We start from the raw sequence: 22,016 nt of genomic DNA on the forward strand, positions 1-22,016 counted from the left end.
ATGCATTCAAGCTCCTAGGGGTCTCAAACTACCTTAAGCCCCAACTACAACACATTAAACACACATTACAAGCCACATTGCTCAAGAACATACATTTATACCCATAAACATAACTATGACCTAAACATGCATTCTACCCCCATGAACTTCATAAAACTTACTTAAAACATAACATAAGCTAGAGATCGACTCTTACCTCTTGAAGATCGAGAGTAGAGGCGACCAAACTTGGAGTTGGAAGAGATTCGAGTTCTTAAACCTCAAAGCTCCAAAACTTTGCTCAAAAACTCAAATCTTCAAAACGAAGTTAAAACAAGTGAAAAACTTGAAAGATCTAGAGGAAAAACATCAAAGATCGGTGAGGGGCGGCGGAAAGCTCACCTTGGCCGAAAATGGGGAAAAGCTCGCCCGTTTTCGGCTAAGGGACCCTTTTATAGTGGCTGGCCAGGCCACGTTCGGGGGCCGAATGTGCCTCCGCATGCATGCCATGTTCGGCGGCCGAACTTGAGGTTCGGCGGCCGAACCTGGACTTCCCTTACTTGTGCTTTCGGGGGCCTAAAGGCGCTCCCGAAGGCATGCATGTTCGGCGGCCGAACTTGAGGTTCGGCGGCCGAACTTGAGGTTCGGCGGCCGAACCTGAGTTTTCCTCCAAGGTTGTTTTAATGCAAAAACTCATTTCCATTTTACTTAAAACCATGAAATACCTTAAAACATTTTATGAAAACATGTTTCTACCCTACTAGAGGCTTCCGACATCCGAGATTCCACCGGACGGTAGGAATTCCGATACCGGAGTCTAGCCGGGTATTACATTCTCCCCCCCTTAAGAACATTCGTCCCCGAATGTACCTCAACTAGCACACATAGCATGGCATAAAACATGACATACATACATAGCACATAAACACATAGGGATCTAACCTTAAAAGAGATGAGGGTATTGCTGGAGCATAGACTCCCGTGTCTCCCAAGTGCATTCCTCCAAATTGTGGTGGTTCCATAGGACTTTCACCATCGGGATTTCCTTGTTTCTTAGCTTTCTGATCTGGGTGTCTATGATCCGTACTGGCTGTTCAACATAGGTGAGATCCTCTTGGACCTCCACATCAGGCTCACTAAGAACCTTGCTCGGATCTGACACAAACTTCCTCAACATTGAAACATGGAAAACCGGATGGATTCTTTCCATTGAAGCAGGTAAATCCAGCTTGTACGACACATTCCCAATCTTTTGCAAGATTTCAAAGGGTCCGATGTATCGTGGGACAAGCTTACCTTTCTTCCCGAAGCGAACCACTCCCTTCATAGGAGACACCTTGAGCAATACCAGATCCCCCTCCTGAAACTCTAACTGCCTTCTGCGGACGTCTGCATAACTCTTCTGCCTGCTTGCAGTAGTCTTGATTCTTTCTCTGATTATGGGTACTACCCTGCTGGTAATCTCTACAAGCTCAGGCCCTGCCAAGGCCTTTTCTCCAACCTCTTCCCAGCAAACAGGTGATCTGCACTTCCTTCCATATAAAGCTTCATATGGAGCCATCCCGATGCTAGCATGATGGCTGTTATTGTAGGCAAACTCCACCAAAGGTAGATGCTGCCTCCAAGAACCGCCAAAGTCCAGCACACACATTCTGAGCATATCCTCTATGGTCTGGATGGTCCTTTCTGACTGTCCATCAGTCTGGGGGTGGAAGGCAGTACTGAAATCCAACCTGGTACCCATGGCGTTCTGCAGACTCCGCCAAAATCTGGAGGTGAACTGGGGCCCTCTATCTGACACTATCGAAACAGGAACCCCATGCAGTCTGACGATCTCATCCACATATACCTGCGCCAACTTGTCCACAGAGTAGCCACTCCTGACAGGAATGAAGTGAGCAGATTTGGTGAGTCCGTCCACTATCACCCATATGGAGTCCACTCTGTTGGACGCCGCCGGTAACCCCACTACGAAGTCCATAGCTATATTTTCCCATTTCCATTCTGGAATAGGTAGCAGGTTAAGCATTCCAGCCGGCTTCTGATGTTCCAGCTTCACCCTCTGACACACTTCGCAGGCTGACACAAACTGTGCCACTTCTTTCTTCATAGCTGGCCACCAATAAACCTTCTTTAGATCTTGATACATCTTGGTGGCTCCGGGGTGAATGCTGTATCTTGCATTATGAGCCTCTCTCATAATGTCCCCTTTCAGCCCTATGTCATCTGGTACACATAGTCTGCTCCCATAGCGGAGGATCCCCTTGCTGTCAAATCTGAACTCACTGTCATTGCCCGACTGAACAGTCCTGGCAATCTTCACTAACTCCGGGTCCTCATGTTGTTTCTGAGCCACCTGCTCCAGAAACACGGGTGCCACTCTCATCTGGGCCACCAAGGCACCTGTACCAGATAACTCCATCTGTAGACCTTCCTCAATGAGCTTGTAAAACTCCTTCACCACTGGCCTCCTCTCTGCCGATATGTGGGATAAACTACCGAGTGATTTCTGGCTTAAGGCGTCTGCCACAACATTCGCCTTACCCGGATGGTACTGAATCTTGCAATCATAGTCACTCAGCAGCTCCACCCATCTTCTCTGTCTCAAATTCAAATCTCTTTGACTCAGGATGTACTGCAGGCTTTTATGATCTGTAAAGATCTCACATTTAACCCCATAGAGGTAGTGCCTCCACATCTTGAGTGCAAAGATTACTGCTGCCATCTCCAGGTCATGTGTGGGGTAATTCAACTCATGCTTCTTCAGCTGCCTAGAAGCATAAGCGATCACCCTCTCATTCTGCATTAGTACACAACCCAGTCCCACACGGGATGCATCACAAAAGACCGTAAAGTCCTCATCACTGAATGGCAGAGCTAACACTGGTGCTGAAGTCAACCTCTTCTTAAGCTCTTCAAAACTCTCTTCGCACTGGTCGGTCCACAGAAACTTCTGATTCTTCCTGGTTAACCTGGTCAGAGGAGCTGCTATCTTTGAGAAGTCCTGAACGAACCTTCTGTAGTAACCTGCCAAACCCAAGAAACTTCTAATCTCTGTCACTGAAGTGGGTCTAGGCCAGTTAGCCACAGTTTCTGTCTTCTTGGGGTCCACCTCAATCCCATTCTCTGACACTACATGCCCCAAGAACGAAATGCTCCTCAGCCAGAATTCACATTTAGAGAACTTGGCATACAAGCCATGTTCCCTCAAAGTCTGCAGAACCAACCTCAGATGATGGGCATGCTCCTCTGCGTTCCTAGAATACACTAAGATATCATCTATGAAGACAATAACAAAGTGATCCAGGTATTGGCTAAATACTCTGTTCATGAGATCCATGAATGCTGCAGGGGCGTTGGTTAACCCGAACGGCATCACAAGGAACTCAAAATGCCCATATCTGGTCCTGAAAGCTGTCTTCGGCACATCTTCATCCCTTATCCTTAGCTGATGGTACCCCGATCTTAGATCTATTTTGGAGAAACAACCCGCTCCTGCTAGCTGGTCGAATAGATCATCGATCCTTGGCAGAGGGTACCTATTTTTGGTAGTGACTTTGTTCAACTGCCTGTAGTCGATACAAAGTCTGAGGGACCCATCCTTCTTTCTCACAAACAAGACCGGAGCACCCCAAGGTGAGGTACTCTGTCGGATGAAGCCCTTCTCTACCAGCTCCTGCAACTGTTCTTTCAACTCCTTCAACTCGGCTGGGGCCATCCTGTAGGGAGGGATAGAGATCGGTCTAGTTCCAGGCACCAACTCTATCTCGAACTCTATCTCCCTAGCAGGTGGTAAACCTGGAAGCTCATCAGGAAAGACATCCTGAAACTCTCTGACAACTGGCACCGAGGCTGGCTCCCTGACCTGACTGACTAGTTCTCTCACATGAGCCAAATACCCCTGACATCCCTTCCTAAGCAACCTACGAGCCTGAAGAGCTGATATCAGACCTCTAGGTGTGCCCCTCTTGTCTCCTCTGAAGACGACCTCTGACCCGTCCTGATCTCTGAACTTGACTACCTTGTCTCTGCAGTCCAAGGTAGCACCATGGGTAGATAGCCAATCCATCCCTAGAATGACGTCAAAGTCTGTCAAATCTAGAACCACAAGGTCGGCGGAGAGGCATCTTCCCTCAACAAAAACTGGACTGTACTGGCAGACTGACACTGCCACTGACGGGTCACACTTGGGTCCACTGACCCATAGGGGACACTCTAACCCAGAGACTATCAGACCCAACCTCTCAACGGCTCTCGGAGCAATAAATGAATGAGATGCACCCGGGTCCATTAATGCATACACATCAGAACACCCAATGACGAGATTACCTGACACCACGGTGTTGGATGTGTTAGCCTCCTGCTGAGTCATGGTGAAGATCCTAGCTGGAGCTGAAGGACCTTCACCTCGGGAACCAGAAGAAGAGGCTGCCCCTCTCCCTCTACCTCTACCACTGCCCTGAGTTGTGGCTGGAGCTACTGGCTGTGCCACACTACCAGAAGCTGTCTGCTGGGGCTGACCCATAAAAGGTGCTCTAGGACACTCCCGAGCTATGTGTCCCTCCTGTCCACATCTGAAACATGTATTAGTCCTAGCTCGACACACTCCCCTGTGCGGCCTTCCACATCTCTGGCATTCTGTACCATCTGAGCCTGAGCTCGAGCCACCACCAAATCCCAGACCGGATTTCAACTTGTTCCAAAACTTATTCTTCTTCGGCTTCTTGGTGGTGTTATCCCACCTCTTCTTACTTGAGCTCTGAGAAGAGAAACCTGGTCCTACTCTGCCTGGGGTCTTAACCCCTGAAGACTGGGTCACTGACTGCTTCACTGACCCCTCAACTATAGCACTCGCCTCCATCCTTCGAGCCATATCCACCACAGAGTGGAAACTTTCTCTCTCAGCTGACTGAATCAATGAGGAGTACCTAGAATGCAGCTTCATAACATATCTCTTGGCTTTCTTCGTATCTGTATCTAGAGCTTGCCCTGAAAAAGGCAATAGCTCCAAGAATTTATCCGTGAACTCCTCTACACCCATGTGCTCTGACTGCCTCAGTTGCTCAAACTCAATCATCTTCAGTTCTCTGGAACTGTCTGGAAAAGCCCATCCCGCAAACTCATTCGAGAATTCCTCCCATGTCATACCGTCTAGTCTCGGGTCCACATAACACTTGAACCATTCCCGTGCCTTCTTGCACTTTAAAGTGAACCCTGCCATCTGAATGGCCCTGCTGTCACTTGCCCCTAGCTCATCAGTTATTGTCTTCACCACTCTCAGATACTCAAAGGGGTCATCCCCTGACTTGTATTTGGGAGCATCCAGCTTAAGGTAATCTGTCATCTTTACTTTGCTCCCATCGGCTGAGCTAGGTCTAGAAGGTTGAGTAACTGGGGCTGTTGGTTCTGTAGGTGGTGGAGGTGAGGGTGCAGCATTCCCCGAGGTGGGGTTTGCCGGGTTTGGATAGAAAGGTGAGGGTGGATAAGCTGGGTACTGTGTATAAGGTGGATAAGGCATGTAGGTAGGGTAGGGGTTAAAGCTGGAGTAATCCGATGTACCTCCCATCGGATACCCTGACCCCTGTGGGAAGGGTGGATAATGGGGTAGAAAACCATACCCCGAGACCTGAACGCCTCCCTGAGACTCCCCTGTCCCTTCTTCCTCCATGCTCACATCCAGGTTCCCATCCCTCCTCTGATCCTCTTCCATAACCTCCCTCACATCTGAAGAACTTCCTCCTCTATCTGTCCCCCTTCTGCTAGCATCAAAAGACCTTCTAGGGTCCCTTGACACTCTTTCTCTGTTGGCTCTACAAGACATTGCCCTAGGCAATGTAGGAGGACGGGCGCTCGTGCCCTCATCCTCAGGTGGCACTCCAGTCAATCGTGCAGATTGGCGAGTTTCTCTCATCCTGTTTTCTGAAAAACAGTACACATCATACAAACATTAGCATCATATGGTTCATGTGGGCACACATGAACCCTCATCACATATACATCATTCATATCATAGCATCAATGCACATGTATATAATCATGGCATTTCACATCATCATACAAGACAGGACTCCACATCCTATCCTAGTGGACATGATCTTTCCTATTGTGCTTGACCTTCTAGAACATCTATGAGCCCGACACTCTAGGTCCGATCCTATGAACCTAGGGCTCTGATACCATTCTGTAACGACCCGAAAATTGGACCGCTACCGGCGCTAGGATCCAGATCGGCTTAAGGCCGCCGGGACCCGTAGCAAGCCTAACATATAACCTGTAAACCTGTATAATCCCATACATGATCAACAACATGCATAAAAATTTAAAACTTTTCCTTCAAACATCCAACTCAACCTGAACATACATGTACATAGTCATAATCATAATCGTGATCCCTCTGTGGGATCTCATCAATGCCCCAACGGGCGATACAACATGAGATGAGTTGGCTTTCATGAACATTATAAAACATTTTTAATCATGTAATAAAAGGGATACCTCATACACAATGTCAAGCACAATATCTAATCCTCAATATCATTACATGACTGAAACTGTACTTTTACATAACATTAATACATTTATCATGTCCACACTATCTATTACATAAATCAGACTTCATTACTCTTGTAAACCTCCTGGTCTACCCTGTACCTGCAATCCTGGGGAAATGGGAGAGGGGTGAGCTACTAGAGCCCAGTGAGCAGAATAGTAAAAACATTTAAATCATATGGATCATGGAATGCATCACATCACAGCTAATCACATCAAGGATGAATTTGTCACCAATAGCCCTCTACATAGTCCAATTGTGCCAGAACGTAGAATGGGTCCTGGTCTTTCCCTTACATATCATAACATAACAGTGTCCAACTGTGCCAGAACGTAGAATGGGTCCTGGTCTTTCCCTTATATAGTGCCAGCGAACGTAGAATGGGTCCCACTGGTCTTACATTCCATACCGTACATATCACATCGTCATATCATAGATCGAGGGCTATGGATCATCCAACATTCATCCACATCAACATTTAACATATGCAATGCAACATATTCGTGAATTCTAATGCAAGCAACCTAATTCATCACATGGCATTCATGATGCATGAAGCATGCTAAAAAGTACATTATTTGCTTTAAAACATAATAGGTTATTCCACTCACCTCTGGGTAGCTCCGACCAGACACTGGGGCAACAGACTCACTGCTGGGGTCCTCGGTTCCTCGGGTCCGAACCTACACAGGTGGACTCAAATGAGGGACCAAACATACATGAACATAACTCTAAACTACTCCCCAAAAACCCCCTAAAATATCATAGAATAATCATAGAAAAACATGCAAGAAAGGGCTGGACAGGGCACTTTCGGCGGCAGGTTCGGCGGCCGAAAGTCCCTCAAGAGCCGAAAGTCAGGTAGGTTCGGCGGCCGAAAATCCCAGACAGAGACGAAAGTCTCCTTTCGGGGGCAAGCTTCGGCAGCCGAAGGCTGCCTCCACAAGCACGTTCGGCGGCCAAAAGTTCCTTCGGCTGCCGAACCTGGTTTCTCTCAGAATGGCAGAAACTCAGCTCCCTTATGCATTTGTGCCTCCAAATTCATCCAAACATGCATTTAGCTCAACCAAAACATGCATTCAAGCTCCTAGGGGTCTCAAACTACCTTAAGCCCCAACTACAACACATCAAACACACATTACAAGCCACATTGCTCAAGAACATACATTTATACCCATAAACATAACTATGACTTAAACATGCATTCTACCCCCATGAACTTTATAAAACTTACTTAAAACATAACATAAGCTAGAGATCGACTCTTACCTCTTGAAGATCGAGAGTAGAGGCGACCAAACTTGGAGTTGGAAGAGATTCGAGTTCCTGAACCTCAAAGCTCCAAAACTTTGCTCAAAAGCTCAAATCTTCAAAACGAAGTTAAAACAAGTGAAAAACTTGAAAGATCTAGAGGAAAAACATCAAAGATCGGTGAGGGGCGGCGGAAAGCTCACCTTGGCCGAAAATGGGGAAAAGCTCGCCCGTTTTCGGCTAAGGGACCCTTTTATAGTGGCTGGCCAGGCCACGTTCGGGGGCCGAATGTGCCTCCGCATGCATGCCATGTTCGGCGGCCGAACTTGAGGTTCGGCGGCTGAACCTGGACTTCCCTCACTTGTGCTTTCGGGGGCCTAAAGGCACTCCCGAAGGCATGCATGTTCAGCGGCCGAACTTGAGGTTCGGCGGCCGAACCTGAGTTTTCCTCCAAGGTTGTTTTAATGCAAAAACTCATTTCCATTTTACTTAAAACCATGAAATACCTTAAAACATTTTATGAAAACATGTTTCTACCCTACTAGAGGCTTCCGACATCCGAGATTCCACCGGACGGTAGGAATTCCGATACCGGAGTCTAGCCGGGTATTACAATAAAACTAGCCCCAATTATCCCTTATAACTAAGAACATAGGATAAGAGGCAAAAACATGGGACATGAGCCAAAAACATGGGTGAAGTGCACAAAACAGCTAGTGGGGATATAACCCGTGTTTTCATATGTTCCTTAGTTTCTTGCTACGTGCATCATCCTCTACTTATTTCTTAGCTTTTCCATCTAATGCTCCTCTTAGATACTTTTGTCTTTATTGAAATACTTTGATTGCTCACTTTTAGAATACAATGATTTGAATATTTGAGGATTGCTTCTTTACATATATTGATATTTAGTAATGGTTTTCATCCTATGATTGCATCAGAAATGAACAGTGAATTTGTGGTATTATACCTGAATTGAGATGGCAATAGTAAGAAAAGAAGTAAAGTGACTTACGAAGTTAAGAGCTTGTGGCCTAAGGCAATGTTAAAGGTGAGAATGATGGTGATAGAGGAGAAGTACAGAAGGAGAAGGATATGAGTGTTGAAGCAGATGGGAGAGTAAAACTTGAGAGAAAGGGAAGGGAAGGAGAGTAAAGCTTGAGAGAGAGGGAAGGGAAGAAGTGAAGAAGGAGAAACTTACATGTATAAAAGTTAATAACAACGGTACAACACAGAATATGTGTTCATGAGTTAAAGATCCAACAAGTTCAATTTTATCACTTATTTCAGTTAATTATCTGAATTAAATTAAAAAATGATTATTGAAATCACTAATCGAAAATAATTTTCTTTTTAATTTGATTTTTTATTTATAAAAACTGCTTACCCTTGTTTGAAAAGACTTTCTACCTAATTTTTTTACAATATTAACATGAGCAATTTTGATTATCTGCATATTCAAAGATTTTCACACAAACCTTTGTCAAAACACAAATAAAAAAAAATATTGGAGTGATGGGTCAAACTTTTTTTTAATTTATAAATATAATTAAATATAATAATAAAAAAAAATTAAATATTAAATTATAATTAATATATAAATATTTATTATAAGATTTATTATTAATTAGCATATTATTAATATAATTTATATAATTTTAATTTAATGATATAAAAGTAATGACATAAATTTTGGCATTGTATCTATACAATTTGATTATGTTAATTGAGATATATTTATATTAACTGAGTTAAAAAAAAAGAAAAAAATAAAAAAGACGAAGGAATTAAAAAAATAATAAAGAGTTAAAAAAATAGCAAGAGATTTTTCGGCATTAATAAATATTTTTTTTATCATTTGATTGTTAAGTAAATATTTTGATTCACATAATTACTAACAAAAGAGCTATATGGTAGTATCTATAGATAATTAGAGACCTTCTAATAGGACCTACCAATTATACAGATTAACTAATAGATTTATAAAAAATTAAGCACTTAATAGCAATTATCCCTCTTATATATATATATATATATATATATATATATATATATATATATATATGTACAACTTCTTGAGAATTTCTCAATCTCTCCCTCTCGTCAATTCAGTTGGAAGGACTTGGCTGCTGAACCAAAAAACCGAGTCCCAACATATCAACAAACGGATAACGGGTGAAACTCACTGATTTACCTGTTTTGAGGATGAGTAGTTGAATAATTTGGAGATTTGGCAGAAATGGGTACCATTACCGCTTCTCCTTCGACTCTTCACCTCTCTTTTCATTTTACAATTACTCCCACACCAACTACCAGTAGTACCAGACATGCTCTTCCAGTAAGAAAGCTTTAATTCATGCGCACACACTTGTTTTTCCCTTTCCTGCATTTTCTTGCTAACTAACCAGAAATGTTCATGTCTTGCAGGTTCTCAACACCCTTGGCAATAGGAGGATTCTAGGGCTTGTCCGTTGTTCTCACGGAGGAATATTAGAAAAAGGACAAGGTGAAATCCCTCTCCCTTTTCTTCCTCTGTGTTTGGCTTTTCACTTATAGGCATACCTATAAATCCCTTTTATAGTCTGGAATTACAGGTGCAGTTGATCCTGATCTCCGGCCGGTGCTTGAACTCGCTACTGACTCGGAGTTGTATGAGCTAGAGAGAATTCTATTTGGTCCTAGGTCTTGATTCGGAGCTCAAACTCGGATTTAATTTTTGTATTACATGAAACTTTTTCCATGAAGAGTTAAAATGAAACTTTTCTTTTCCCCGTTTTGAGGATGTTCAGTTACTTCAGTCCTTTGCTAAAATCCATAACGGGGAGGAGAGTGGACGTTGATTATGCCACAATCGAAGAAGACCTTGCAGAGCGGGAAGCTTTTATAGAAGCTCTGGAGTCCCGATTCCTATTCCTTGCTGCAGATGCCAGGTCAACAATTAGGTACTTGAACTTGAATTTCCCGGGAATTGATAGATAACCTTATGATTTTCAAATATTCATCTACCATTTAGCTCTACGATTTAACCAACATCTTTGGCTCGTTAAGTCATTCGACCTTTAGATTTTTATAAATTGAAAAATAATAGACTGGAAATCCCTGATTCGCAAATATATATGCTAGTACAAAAGAGGTGAATGTTACTTATGCAATGGGGACTTTGGGATGGTTTGATGTATGACCTCTTCCATAAATTACAAGGATGCTATTGTGATTGAATGGCTGGGACTTTTAAACAGGTCAAGTCATTGAAGTGGTGCACTCATGAACTCAACTTGTGTCTGAAAACTTAACATGAACTTGATTGATTTTTATTTTTCAAATGTGAACTCAACTTGAATGTACCCTCAAGCTTCCTTTAGTTGTCATAAAGGTCTTAAGTTAAGTTTTTGATTGAACTTGAATTCAAGTTTGAACAAAATAAAATTGGCTTGGTGCAAGCTCAATCTAAGGTCTTTATATTGTGAGGGTAAAATGGCAAATTTGAGAACTTATTACTTAAATTTCACATAATATGAAACCAATAAAAATTTAGACACTTCAGTAGCCTATTAAGCCTCTTTAAGTTGAGTAATTCGAATCATAAAGGTTATTTTAACTCTACTACAGCTATTTGAGCTTGAGCTGACTACAATGGAGCTTAGTCTTAATGCTTGTGAGTCAAGTCCAAGTTAGTTCACAAATAGCTTGATTTGGCTGCACCCTTATTTAAAAAGTCACAAATGAGCTTTATATGCACAAAAATTTATATTGCATCTTGATTACGAATTGCTTGTTGCATTTGAACTGTGTGTCTTTTGGTGTCATATGTAGGGGTTGGAGGCCTTCATATAGAAATGTATTGCTTGCTGTTAGGAAAAAGTTAAACATTCCTTGTTCTAGAAAATTGTCAACTGAAGACCTAGAAGCAGAAATTTTCCTTCATCTAGTTCAAGATTATTCAAGGTACTTTTTTTCCTTGTTATTGCATATCACTTAACTAAATTCATACATGAGGATTGTTGAACTAGATATAAATTTTGTTGCATTATTTATATTATAATTTCCATTTGGTGGGAGATGGAGTGAAGTCCATAAAAATTTGAAAGTGATTTGAAAAGTGATGCATAAGTTAGGAGAAACATAGAAGATTTGTTGTTAATTGCATAAAGAATGGTTTTTGTCACTGTGACCTAGTGTAGAAGCATTCATATGCTTGGTTCCCATGCAACTGAATTTGTTGATCATGTAGAAACTTATTAGTTAGAATGGGTACCAAACTTTTAAACAATACCAATGAGGAAAAATCTGCAAGGTGCATCACATGGGGTGAGTTAAGGCCTAAGATCAAGCCGAAAAAGCAGTTGATGGACAAGTGAATATTCTTGTACTATCCCTTCTTGGTCTTGTGGGTCAGAGGAGGCTAAATTAGACGAAAGATGGCTATCAGTTAAAGGACGCATGGTGTCTCGAGCCAATGTTCAAGTGCTAGGCGCAACAGCACATATCATTTCCATAATTATATCTATTAAATTTGGGCCAGGCCTAGCTCACCCCAAAAGTTAGCTCTAGGGGAGAGTTAGATCTGACCCAAATTTAATATGGTATCAGAGCCTCCTCATCCGATGTTGGGCCTCCTATGAATATGTCACGCCTCCTATGAATATGTCACGCACTAGTAAAATTCTGGGTACGAGGGGGTGTGTTGAATCCCACATCGGGTTGTGGAAAGGAATAATGTGTCCCTTATATGGGCCATAAGCACTCCTCCCCCTTGAGTTAGCTTTTGAGTGAGTTAGACCTGACCCAAATTGAACAATATCATTTGTAGACAAGGGTGATAAACAAATTATCAATAGCTTAACGTCATCATCTATTATTTCTTTCCCATTGTTCCATGCTACTTTTGCAATTTTTTGAGGTTTTAGTAATTTAAAAAAAAAAAAAAAAGTTAACGTAAAGAGTAATAATACAGCAAAACTTGTTCTGAGAATTTAAATGTGAAATATATTTTAGTTGCTTTTATTTTTTAATGAACCATATAGTAATAGTATAGTAATTTTAAAATAAAATATTTGGCAGCTATACTTTTTAAAATAAAATGATAAGATAATCCTTAAAGCTATACTTCATATTTTATTAATTTTTAGCAGCTTTCTTATTAAGGTATAAATTTTATACTAATTTTAAATGTTGCACTTACATTATTTTAATAATTTTCATGGTTTTTACTAGTTCTATACTTGATTGTATATTAAGATTTAAAATATTACATTTCGGCGATTTGACCATGAAATAATTAATATTTTAATAAAATAGTAATTATTTAATAAATAATATTTTAATAAAATAGTAATTATTTAATAAATAATATTTTTATAAAGTGAAAATGAAAAATGGTGATTGAAAATATGAACAAATGAACATATTTTCTTATTTTCTAACTTCCAATTTGAAAAATGAAAAAAAAAAAAAAAAGAAAATTGAGAAATGAAGAAAGTCGGAAATGAAAATAGAACATGTATTCCATAATTGAACAAAGCCATAAGAATTTGCTGCTATTCTAGCTTCTCTTTAGAATTCCAGCACTAATGTAATTGGCCTCTTAGATTTCCTTTCTCATGGATGGTAGTCATTAGCTGGTCGTTGTTAAATCCATTTGGTGCAATACCTTAATATTTAAAGGGTCGTCAGTTCCAGGAAAATATTTACATGCAGATAAAGAAATTATAATTCTTTATTTGTAATCCTTTGTAGCGACCTAAACTATTTGCTTCATATAGTGAAGAGTCAGGTACTTTTCCAAGCTTATGGGAATCATCTATGATTTCCAATGATCAAAGCAGTCTTGAACTTGGACCTAGGCAGTGGAAGGGACCAGCCCTTGCTGCTCTAAAACTTGGGCTGGTAGAGCTCCAATCAATGGTGTTGAAGGTATTCATACATAATAACTTAGTTTACAGGTTTTCTTAATCCTTAAAAAATGATATGGATCCTGCCTTTAACTCATTTTCTGCTTGCCATTTCTTTTTGTAGAGTGGTGGAATGTTTACATTGTCAAGTTTTTATCAACTAGTAAGAGATGGACTTCTTATTGTTAGTTTATTTCATTAATTCCTTTCTTGTGTCCCTAAGCTAGTTTGATTTTGTTATAGTTTTCAAGGAAATTATCAGGGAAGGTGTTTCTAGAGGCTGCCAACTATCAAGTTAAAAGGGAAATCATCAAGAAGGTACTTGCTTGGTGTCATAGTTCTAGGGATTTGGCATGACATTAGGACTGGGACAGTTTCCCTCCAGGCTTAGAGATTTACACCAATACTCCACCACAGACATCTCTTAATACACAATATAGTATTCATGGTGTCTAACCTACTATGCTTGGGTAACCTTTAAGTTGACATTGATAAGTAAATAATAAAAGCTTGGCTTGAGGTCCAATTGATCGTTTGTAGGGTGCACAACCTTTACTTTTCCCTTTGCTTGATGATGGTACCACCGCATTTAGAAGTCCAATGCCCTAGTCTGTGTTAATGTGGTGTTTTGTTCACTTGCAGCTCTTATGTTTGCCCTCATCTGTGTAAATATATTGGCGAGATTTTGTTTTAGTTCTTCATGATTAAATGAGTACTTATTTTCCATATAACTTGGCATCACCTAGTTTGTTGGCCATCTTGCTACAGCCGTTGTGTGTGTGTGTGTGTGTGTGTATATATATATAGGATAAGGTACTGTATGTATTGCATATTTTAGCAAAAGACACCATCATGTACTGTAACTTTCATTGTACTCAGGGTGGACAGTTGGCTGCCATTAATTTGGAGTCCAGAGCAGCCTTGCTTGCAGCAAAGCAGGTGATTATATCAGGATAATTATAGTACTTTTATAAAATGATCTATCATATTCTGTGATATGCACAAAAATGTGATTGGTCCTTCCACTTCAGTTGAAGTTCCAAACTTGCGAGTGGAGTATTTTTTGATCTAATAGCCGGTTTGTTGACATTTAAATGAATCAATTACCTTGATGTTATTAAACTATGATTTGCTATCTTGATTACTTCAAAACTTAAGTATTATTCACTAGAATTCAACGTTTAGCTAATTGAGATTTTATCAATTAGATATAATTTTACAGGATGCAGATAATCTAAAAATTTTGTTTGTTAGAGGAAAAGTTTAGAATGTGTCATGTGCTTTAGAAGCGTTGGCACTTGAGTTACTTAGTAACATGAGGTTCTATCTTTTTTTCATTTTAGTACTAGTTGTACCAACATCATTAAAATAACATCTCTATTTGTAAAATAACTCATTATATAAAACCAAATTCTTTACTAATGACATTGTTATGGATAATGGATAGTCTAAATCCATAATAAATAGATTTTATTTATCTATTAGTTTCTTTTCAGATTTCTCATTATCTTTTCTTATTATATTTTTTATTATCTTATCGTAGATCTAATGGTTACTTGTATTAGATTTCTATTTTGATTAGAAGTTCTAGAACCTCCATTATAAAATGAATTTATTTTATTCAATAAATAGTAGATCTATTCTAAGAATTGTGAAATTGAGATTCTATCTCGTTTTTTAGTCTTGAGCTATTGAGTCTTGAGTGTTAAGAGCTCCCTTTAATGAGCTCCTTTCCTATCGATCATCCTGTGATGCGATCCGCAATCCGAGACCATAACAACTTGGTATTATAGTCTGTCATCATGGGTGTTTCAATAAATCTAGAAAATAAGCTGAATTCTTTCATGCAACAATTGGATGGATGTTTGAATGACTTAACTCAGCAGATTTCTGAACTAGTTCGAACCTTCAATGGGGGGTTGAATCAGAACCAAGATAGATTGAGCAGCAGCCAATCAAATTTTGTTCAACAAGTGAATGAAAAAATAAAGGTACCTATGGTGCCCCAAAATGACAAACTCGATTTTCCATCGTGCAAGGGCACAAATGATACATTATCATCCTATATTCCAAGATCTACAAGAGTGGGGTAATAGATTATGTTTTAAAAGAATTTGAATTAATTTTAAGTAAAGTTGTCTTTGATCCAGACACCCGGTCTGGAAAGTAGTAGGTAGTGGGCAATGTTGTCCTGAATGTAAAACTGCATGGAAACCTATCATTTACTTTCATACTGCATGTCCTACATTTGAACTCCATTTCAAGGAGGAGAGTGATGTTATGGATAATGAATAGTTTTAAATCCATAATAAACAAATTTTATTTATCTAGTCGTTTCTTTTCGGATTTCTCATTATCTTAACTTATCATATTTTCTATTATCTTATTGAAGATCTAATAGTTACTTGTATTAGACTTCTACCTTGATTAAAAGTTCTAGAACATCCATTATAAAAGGAATTTATTTTATTCAATAAAAAGAAGCAGATTTTTTCTAAGCATTGTGAGATTGAAACTGTGTCTCCTTTTTTAGTCTTTAGGTGTTAAGAGCTCCCTCTAATGAGCTCCTTTCCTATCAATCATCCCGTAACGCGATTCGCAACCCGGGCTATAACAGACATTTGTAATGTGCCTAGGGAAAAAAAACACTTTTTGTATGTTTTACTTGTTTTCTCTAGAGTGATGCTGCCGTGGTCTCTTGGAGATCTGGTAACTTGCAATTAATGGAAAAGTGACCCCAGCAGCCTTCCAGTAGCCATCAAGCTCAAGTCAAAATCAGTAAATAGTCTTTTAAAGCATTTTTAGAGTGCAACGTAAGAGATTCTTGAGTTCAATTTATGCATTCCTGATCATGAAGGAAGGATAATCTTTTGTTGGCTGCTTTTGGTGCCGTTATATCTTTAGGTGTGATCTCATGATCCCTAGTAAATCAGGTATCTGTTAAGGATCAACTTCTGAAATCTTTTCGAAGATTCTAGGCTAAATTCCTGAACAATTGATAGTTTGGTCGCGAAGATGACTGACCAAACGACCAAGCAAATAGTCCAGGCGACTGGAGAGAGAGAGGTCACCTGCTGAATGTATTCCAGCCGAACTCCAGTCTCTGTGCCTTCTAACTGTTAGGCCCATGGACCTCAAATGACTAACTGAGCCAGCTGAGGCCTTCAGGATCCTTTTAATTAAATAAACCATTTTAGGGTTTTGTTGTGACTGACATATCATATAGTGTAATGACAGTAAAATCAGTGTTACTGTTCTTTTGTTCCTCTACATTACTATTTTTTATTCTTTGGCTATTGACAGGGTTTTGCTGGAGCGGCGACAAGATATCTTGGTTTTAGGAGCATGATTTCATTACTTGGCCCACTGTAATTATCTCTTCTGCAACTATAGAACAACTTATACATGTTCAAGCCTGTTTTTTCCAATTTTTGCTTATTGTTTAACACTTGCATTGAGGTTTTTTAGTGTTATCTTTGTTTATCATCATACAAAATCCTTTTGAATGGATGGTGGTATAGCAAGTCTGCATGAAAATCTTTTTTGTAGTAGTATTATAAATTGTTGCTGCTTGCTTTCTGCTGAACAATTTCCACCACATTTGGCTTATTTTAGGAATTCTTTTGTTCTGTACAATAGCTGAGCTATTAATAAAGAAGAAGAACAAAGGCCAGGAAACTAGAACTTCATTATGACCATTCAATTTATTTTGTTTTCTTGTGCAGGATGTGGGGAACATTTCTGGCAGATGTCGTGATACAAATGCTGGGAACTGATTATGCTAGAATTTTGCGTGCAATATATGCATTTGCTGAGGTAATATGTTGTCATGGGTGTTTACTTGTAAGCATTTTTGGTTGTCGCCATGCTTGATTTTGCAGTGTAAACACTCGTGCTTCTAGAGTTCTTGCTGCGTATAATTTTGATTTCAATTTGTACTGTAATTACCAAATATGTTTGTTTGGACATCTAATGGTCAAATGTTTAGGCCTTACTTTGAGAATATATATATATAGGCATTAAAAAGTCATCATATTTTGCTGCATTTGGTGTGAGGGAAAGGAATTAAAGTGAAAATAAGACGACATAAGATAATATGAGGGAAGACAAATTAATTATGCAATGCTATTGTGTACGAAACAATCTGAGTCACCTGGTTACAGAAATTAATACAAATTAATTATGCAATGCTATTATGTATGGAACAATCTGAGTCACTTGGTTACGGAAATTAATTTGTTCTGCACGTCAGCTGAATGGTTCACAATGCATTTTCGAATCTGTTTCTTTGATTGCTACTAAGTTTGTTGCGTTTGCCTCAGATTCGTGTCACTCGTACTTATAGGCTACCATCAGATATCGATTGAAGTAGAAGATGGCATCAAACTTTTTAGCATGTTAGATGGAGAGCTTTAGTTGGTTATTCCGCTTCAGAAGCATATTCTCATTAGACAGACGGTCTCAGTTTTATGGTTATTTTGCTTCAGATTAGCTGTTTGCTAGTGTTCCATTTGGTCCTGTGACTCTTGGATAGAGTATTAGAATGGAAAATCCATTAGATAATGCTCTCAGTGACATTTGTTCTAGCCTGTAGCCTGTCCTTGGCATTACTTTTGATACTATTGTTGAAAAAAGTTTTTATTTTTTAATATATCAGTTAGATAGTATTAAAGAATAATTTAAAATTAAATTTGATAAGTTTTAGTGATAAGAACACTAAATTTATAAAACCGACTTTTTTCAAACAGTTTGCTCTCTAGTTTTCTGAAAAATATTTTAAAAAATATTTTCTTGATAAGAGAAAAAATAAATTATTTTATTTAAGAAAAATGCCATTCTTGGAACTTATTTTCTAGATTTCAACAATATTAAACTTTTGTTTATGCAAATTTATCTTTTAATATTATTGAAAAATAATTTTTTTCTTAAAAAAATTTGTAAACATTTTTTACATTAGTAATTGTATTTATGCATTTTTTTTTCTTGCCGGTTGGAATATTTAAGAAAATTTGTCAAAAAAATTAAATAACTTTTAAGGGAAAATATTTTTTTAAGAAAAAAAAGGTTTTTTTTTTTTAATTTTCAAAATTTTATTAATATCATCAAGTTTTTATATATAAATTTTGTTAATAATATTTTTTTAACTACTACAATTTAATAATAAAAAATAAGTTGTTTTTATAAAGAAAATTTTTTTCACATTAATTATTTTTCAAAATATAGTTTGGGCTGTTTTTTCTTTTTAAAGTTTATGAAAAGCAGTTTTGACTCTTCAACCATGCTGTTAAACATGCGCCTAAGTCCATTTTAAACACGAAATAGGCTCACTTTGATGATTTTTGCTCTATGTTATTTAACTTTTTTTTTCCCTTTCTCGATTATTCTTTCTATTTTGCTCGATAGTTAAAAAAAAAAATTAATAAAAAAGATTGTTTAATTGATATGAGTTTAATTTAATAAAACCAATTTCTTATGTTTCAACTGCTTTTACTTCCCCTTTGTTTTTGGGATAATGGAAACAGCTTTAAACTTTGCCAATTTTAATATTTTTAACTTATTTTTTTTGTCAACAATCCACCAAGAGTTAGAATTTTTATTTTTTGATTTTTTTGAAATCGCGAATTGAATTTGTTATACTTTATACCATTTACTACTTTTATGAAACTTAACCCCTTGCCGTAAGAGGTTCCAAAAACGAATAATTTTCAAATTAAATTTTAATTAGCTATAATCTCTAAATTAAATAATTATTTTAATTTATAATGTAATATAAAGAAACCACAAGAACTTCATATTTACTAATATATAATAAGTTCAATGAAAATAATATAATTAATTAATTTATTATTATTATTTTAAGGTCAATTAAGTTAAGGGTTTTTATATTTTAATTTTAATTTAATTGGTTCAACTTTTACCTTTTAATGCAATTTTAATCAATATATAAATTTTTAAATTTGATGGTTTACAATTTAATTATGTAGCTGACATGCTATTATTATAATTATTTTTTAATTGGTACAAAAAAAATACATAACATTTGTATTATTTTACATTTTAATTTAAATATTTAAATTTTAAATAACTTAGCTCAATATTTATATTTGAATATATTTTTATCAATTTTTAAAATTTAAATTTAAAATAAATAATCTAATTATTAAATATATAATTCACATTTTCAATAGCAATAAATTTTATTTTATAATAATAATTATAAATATTTTATAGCAGATATATTATTTAATTTAAAATAGCAACATATATAAAATAATTAAAAATAATATATTTATTATAAAATTTTTATAATTATTAATGTAAAATAAAATTCAAATTAATTTATATTTATAAAATAATAAAATATTACATTTAATGTTTTATTTAAACGCTTATATTTTAATTTTTAAAAATTAATTAAAATTACCTTTAAGCGTTGAATCAATTAAACTAAAATTTAAATATTTAAATTAAAATGTAAAATAATGTAAATGTTAAATTTTTTAATTATTTGATCATTAATTTAAATAAATAACAATAATAATAATACACAGTCAATTAAAATTACATTAAAATATAAAGATTGGATCAATTAAATTAAAATTAAAATAATTAAATTAAAATGTAATTACACGTAAAAATTAAGTTTTTTTTAATCAATTGGCCTTATTTTAAAAATGAATGCAACTGATTATAATATTAAAATCCAAATTAATTTTAAATCAAAACCAGGAATTTTCTTATGCCTAAATTAACAGAGAATAAAAAATATTAATAAATTTTAGGGTTATAGCTAATTCGGAATTAATTTGGAAATTATAGTGATTAAAGAAATTGATATAGCAATGAGAGTTAAGTTTAATAAAATAAATCAACTTTAGATTCCACTACAGGACTCAGAGCAGAAGTATTCTCATGTAAATTGGAGGCACCTTCCAGCTGGGGATGGTACTACATGTGTACCCACTTTGGGCTATTGCTTTGAAGTCGGTTTTTTGTGGTTTTTTTATTATTTTTGTTTAGTTAGAAAGGATGGTGCTCAACGGATTCAAAAAGTGAATTAAATTATTCGTTTATCTAAATTTCAAATTTAATTAAATTAAATTAAATTTTTAGACTCATTAAATAAATAAGTCTGATTTAAACTCTATAAAATTCAATTCGACTGATAAATTTGATTCGTTTTCGAATTTATAATTATGTTCGCAAGCTCATGAATATGTTCGTTAAATAGACCGAATTCAATATCATATAAAAATTAAACTCAAATCCTATATATATTTTTATGGGTTAAATTTAAATTTTTTAGAATTTATCTCTATACAATTTAATTACACTTCTAGTGTTTATAGATATTTAAATTTTAAGTACTCATATTTTTTACATATGTGTGAGCTATCTAAATTATTTAATTTTAAATTTATTAATTTTAAATTTAAATTTATTATAATTATAAATAAATTAAACTTTCCGTAAATTACTCGAAATTAAATTTAATAAAATCTCATTTCGATTAAACTTTAAATTTATTAATATTTATCTCGAACTCAAAATATAAAACGTGAGTTAAGTTTAAACTCAAAAAAATTAATAAATTAAATTTCTAACTCTTCCAAATTTTGCTCGGCTCGATCACTTACACTCCTATTTTTCTGCATCTCCATTGGATGTGTTGATGGGCTTGGCATTTGAGGTCGGGCTGAAACTGGACGTTTTCATTCTCTTTATTCTGTGTCTATATATTTGGGCTATTTCGGTCCGCTTTAAATTCTGAATTGTAATCCCATGTGCCTACTCTCAGCCTTTTTAATGAATCTCATCTTTGCAAAAAAAAAAAAAATCAATTTTTTTTTTTTTTTTTTTTTTTTTTTATGTTAGGAAGGTAATTTGCTTAGAAGGGTTTTGACAAGCAGCACACCTATAATTATGCAATATAAATTATATATCTTTCTTTTAATTTGTTAAATTTTATATTATATTATAAGTATTATTCTTTTTATAACTAGTATTCAATTGTTGAGCATACTTAGATAACTAAAATTTAGTGTTGATGCTCATATAAATGTGAACACTTCATTAAATTGTAGGAAGTGAATCATAGACTTGTTACATGAACCTCAAATTCTGAATGTATTTTTCTGTTCAACCTTTACTAATTAGTTCTAGGAGTGTATCTTGATTGACTTGGGTTTTCAAGGATTTTGTTCATCATCTCCTTATGTTCCGGTCAGATCGTAGGCCTTTATTGCTAAAGCTTTGTAGTATTTCTTTTCTTATTTCTAATTGTATTTTTATTTTCAATCCACTTGCTTACTCATGGTGATTTTATGAATTGTTTCTCCAATCAT

At 36.5% G+C, this 22,016-nt stretch overlaps 1 protein-coding gene across 3 annotated transcripts; it reads left to right on the forward strand.

The window, feature by feature from the left end:
- Positions 1 to 9,862: 9,862 nt before the first annotated feature.
- Positions 9,863 to 18,322, forward strand: LOC110599907. Of its 3 annotated transcripts, none has more exons than XM_021736523.2 (12): positions 9,863 to 10,118; positions 10,208 to 10,286; positions 10,375 to 10,462; positions 10,570 to 10,722; positions 11,594 to 11,725; positions 13,543 to 13,693; positions 13,796 to 13,834; positions 13,915 to 13,989; positions 14,551 to 14,610; positions 16,975 to 17,039; positions 17,397 to 17,487; positions 17,994 to 18,322. In XM_021736523.2, the coding sequence occupies exons 1-12, from the start codon at positions 10,020 to 10,022 to the stop codon at positions 18,036 to 18,038; spliced, it is 1,077 nt and encodes a 358-aa protein (XP_021592215.1). In that variant the 5' UTR covers positions 9,863 to 10,019; the 3' UTR covers positions 18,039 to 18,322. The 3 variants fall into 3 exon arrangements, with proteins under 3 accessions (XP_021592215.1, XP_043806379.1, XP_043806380.1); XM_043950444.1 differs by having other exon boundaries at positions 10,381 to 10,462; XM_043950445.1 differs by lacking the exon at positions 11,594 to 11,725.
- Positions 18,323 to 22,016: the final 3,694 nt, after the last annotated feature.

Source organism: Manihot esculenta, chromosome 14, assembly GCF_001659605.2.
Source record: "Manihot esculenta cultivar AM560-2 chromosome 14, M.esculenta_v8, whole genome shotgun sequence".
Taxonomy (NCBI): Eukaryota; Viridiplantae; Streptophyta; class Magnoliopsida; order Malpighiales; family Euphorbiaceae; genus Manihot; species Manihot esculenta.

Coding starts and splice junctions, on each gene's coding strand:
- LOC110599907 (XM_021736523.2), top strand. CDS start 10,020: ATGGGTACCATTACCGCTTCTCCTTCGACTCTTCACCTCTCTTTTCAT. Junction 10,287..10,374: donor AATATTAGAAAAAGGACAAG/GTGAAATCCCTC, acceptor CTGGAATTACAG/GTGCAGTTGATCCTGATCTC. Junction 13,694..13,795: donor TCCAATCAATGGTGTTGAAG/GTATTCATACAT, acceptor TTCTTTTTGTAG/AGTGGTGGAATGTTTACATT.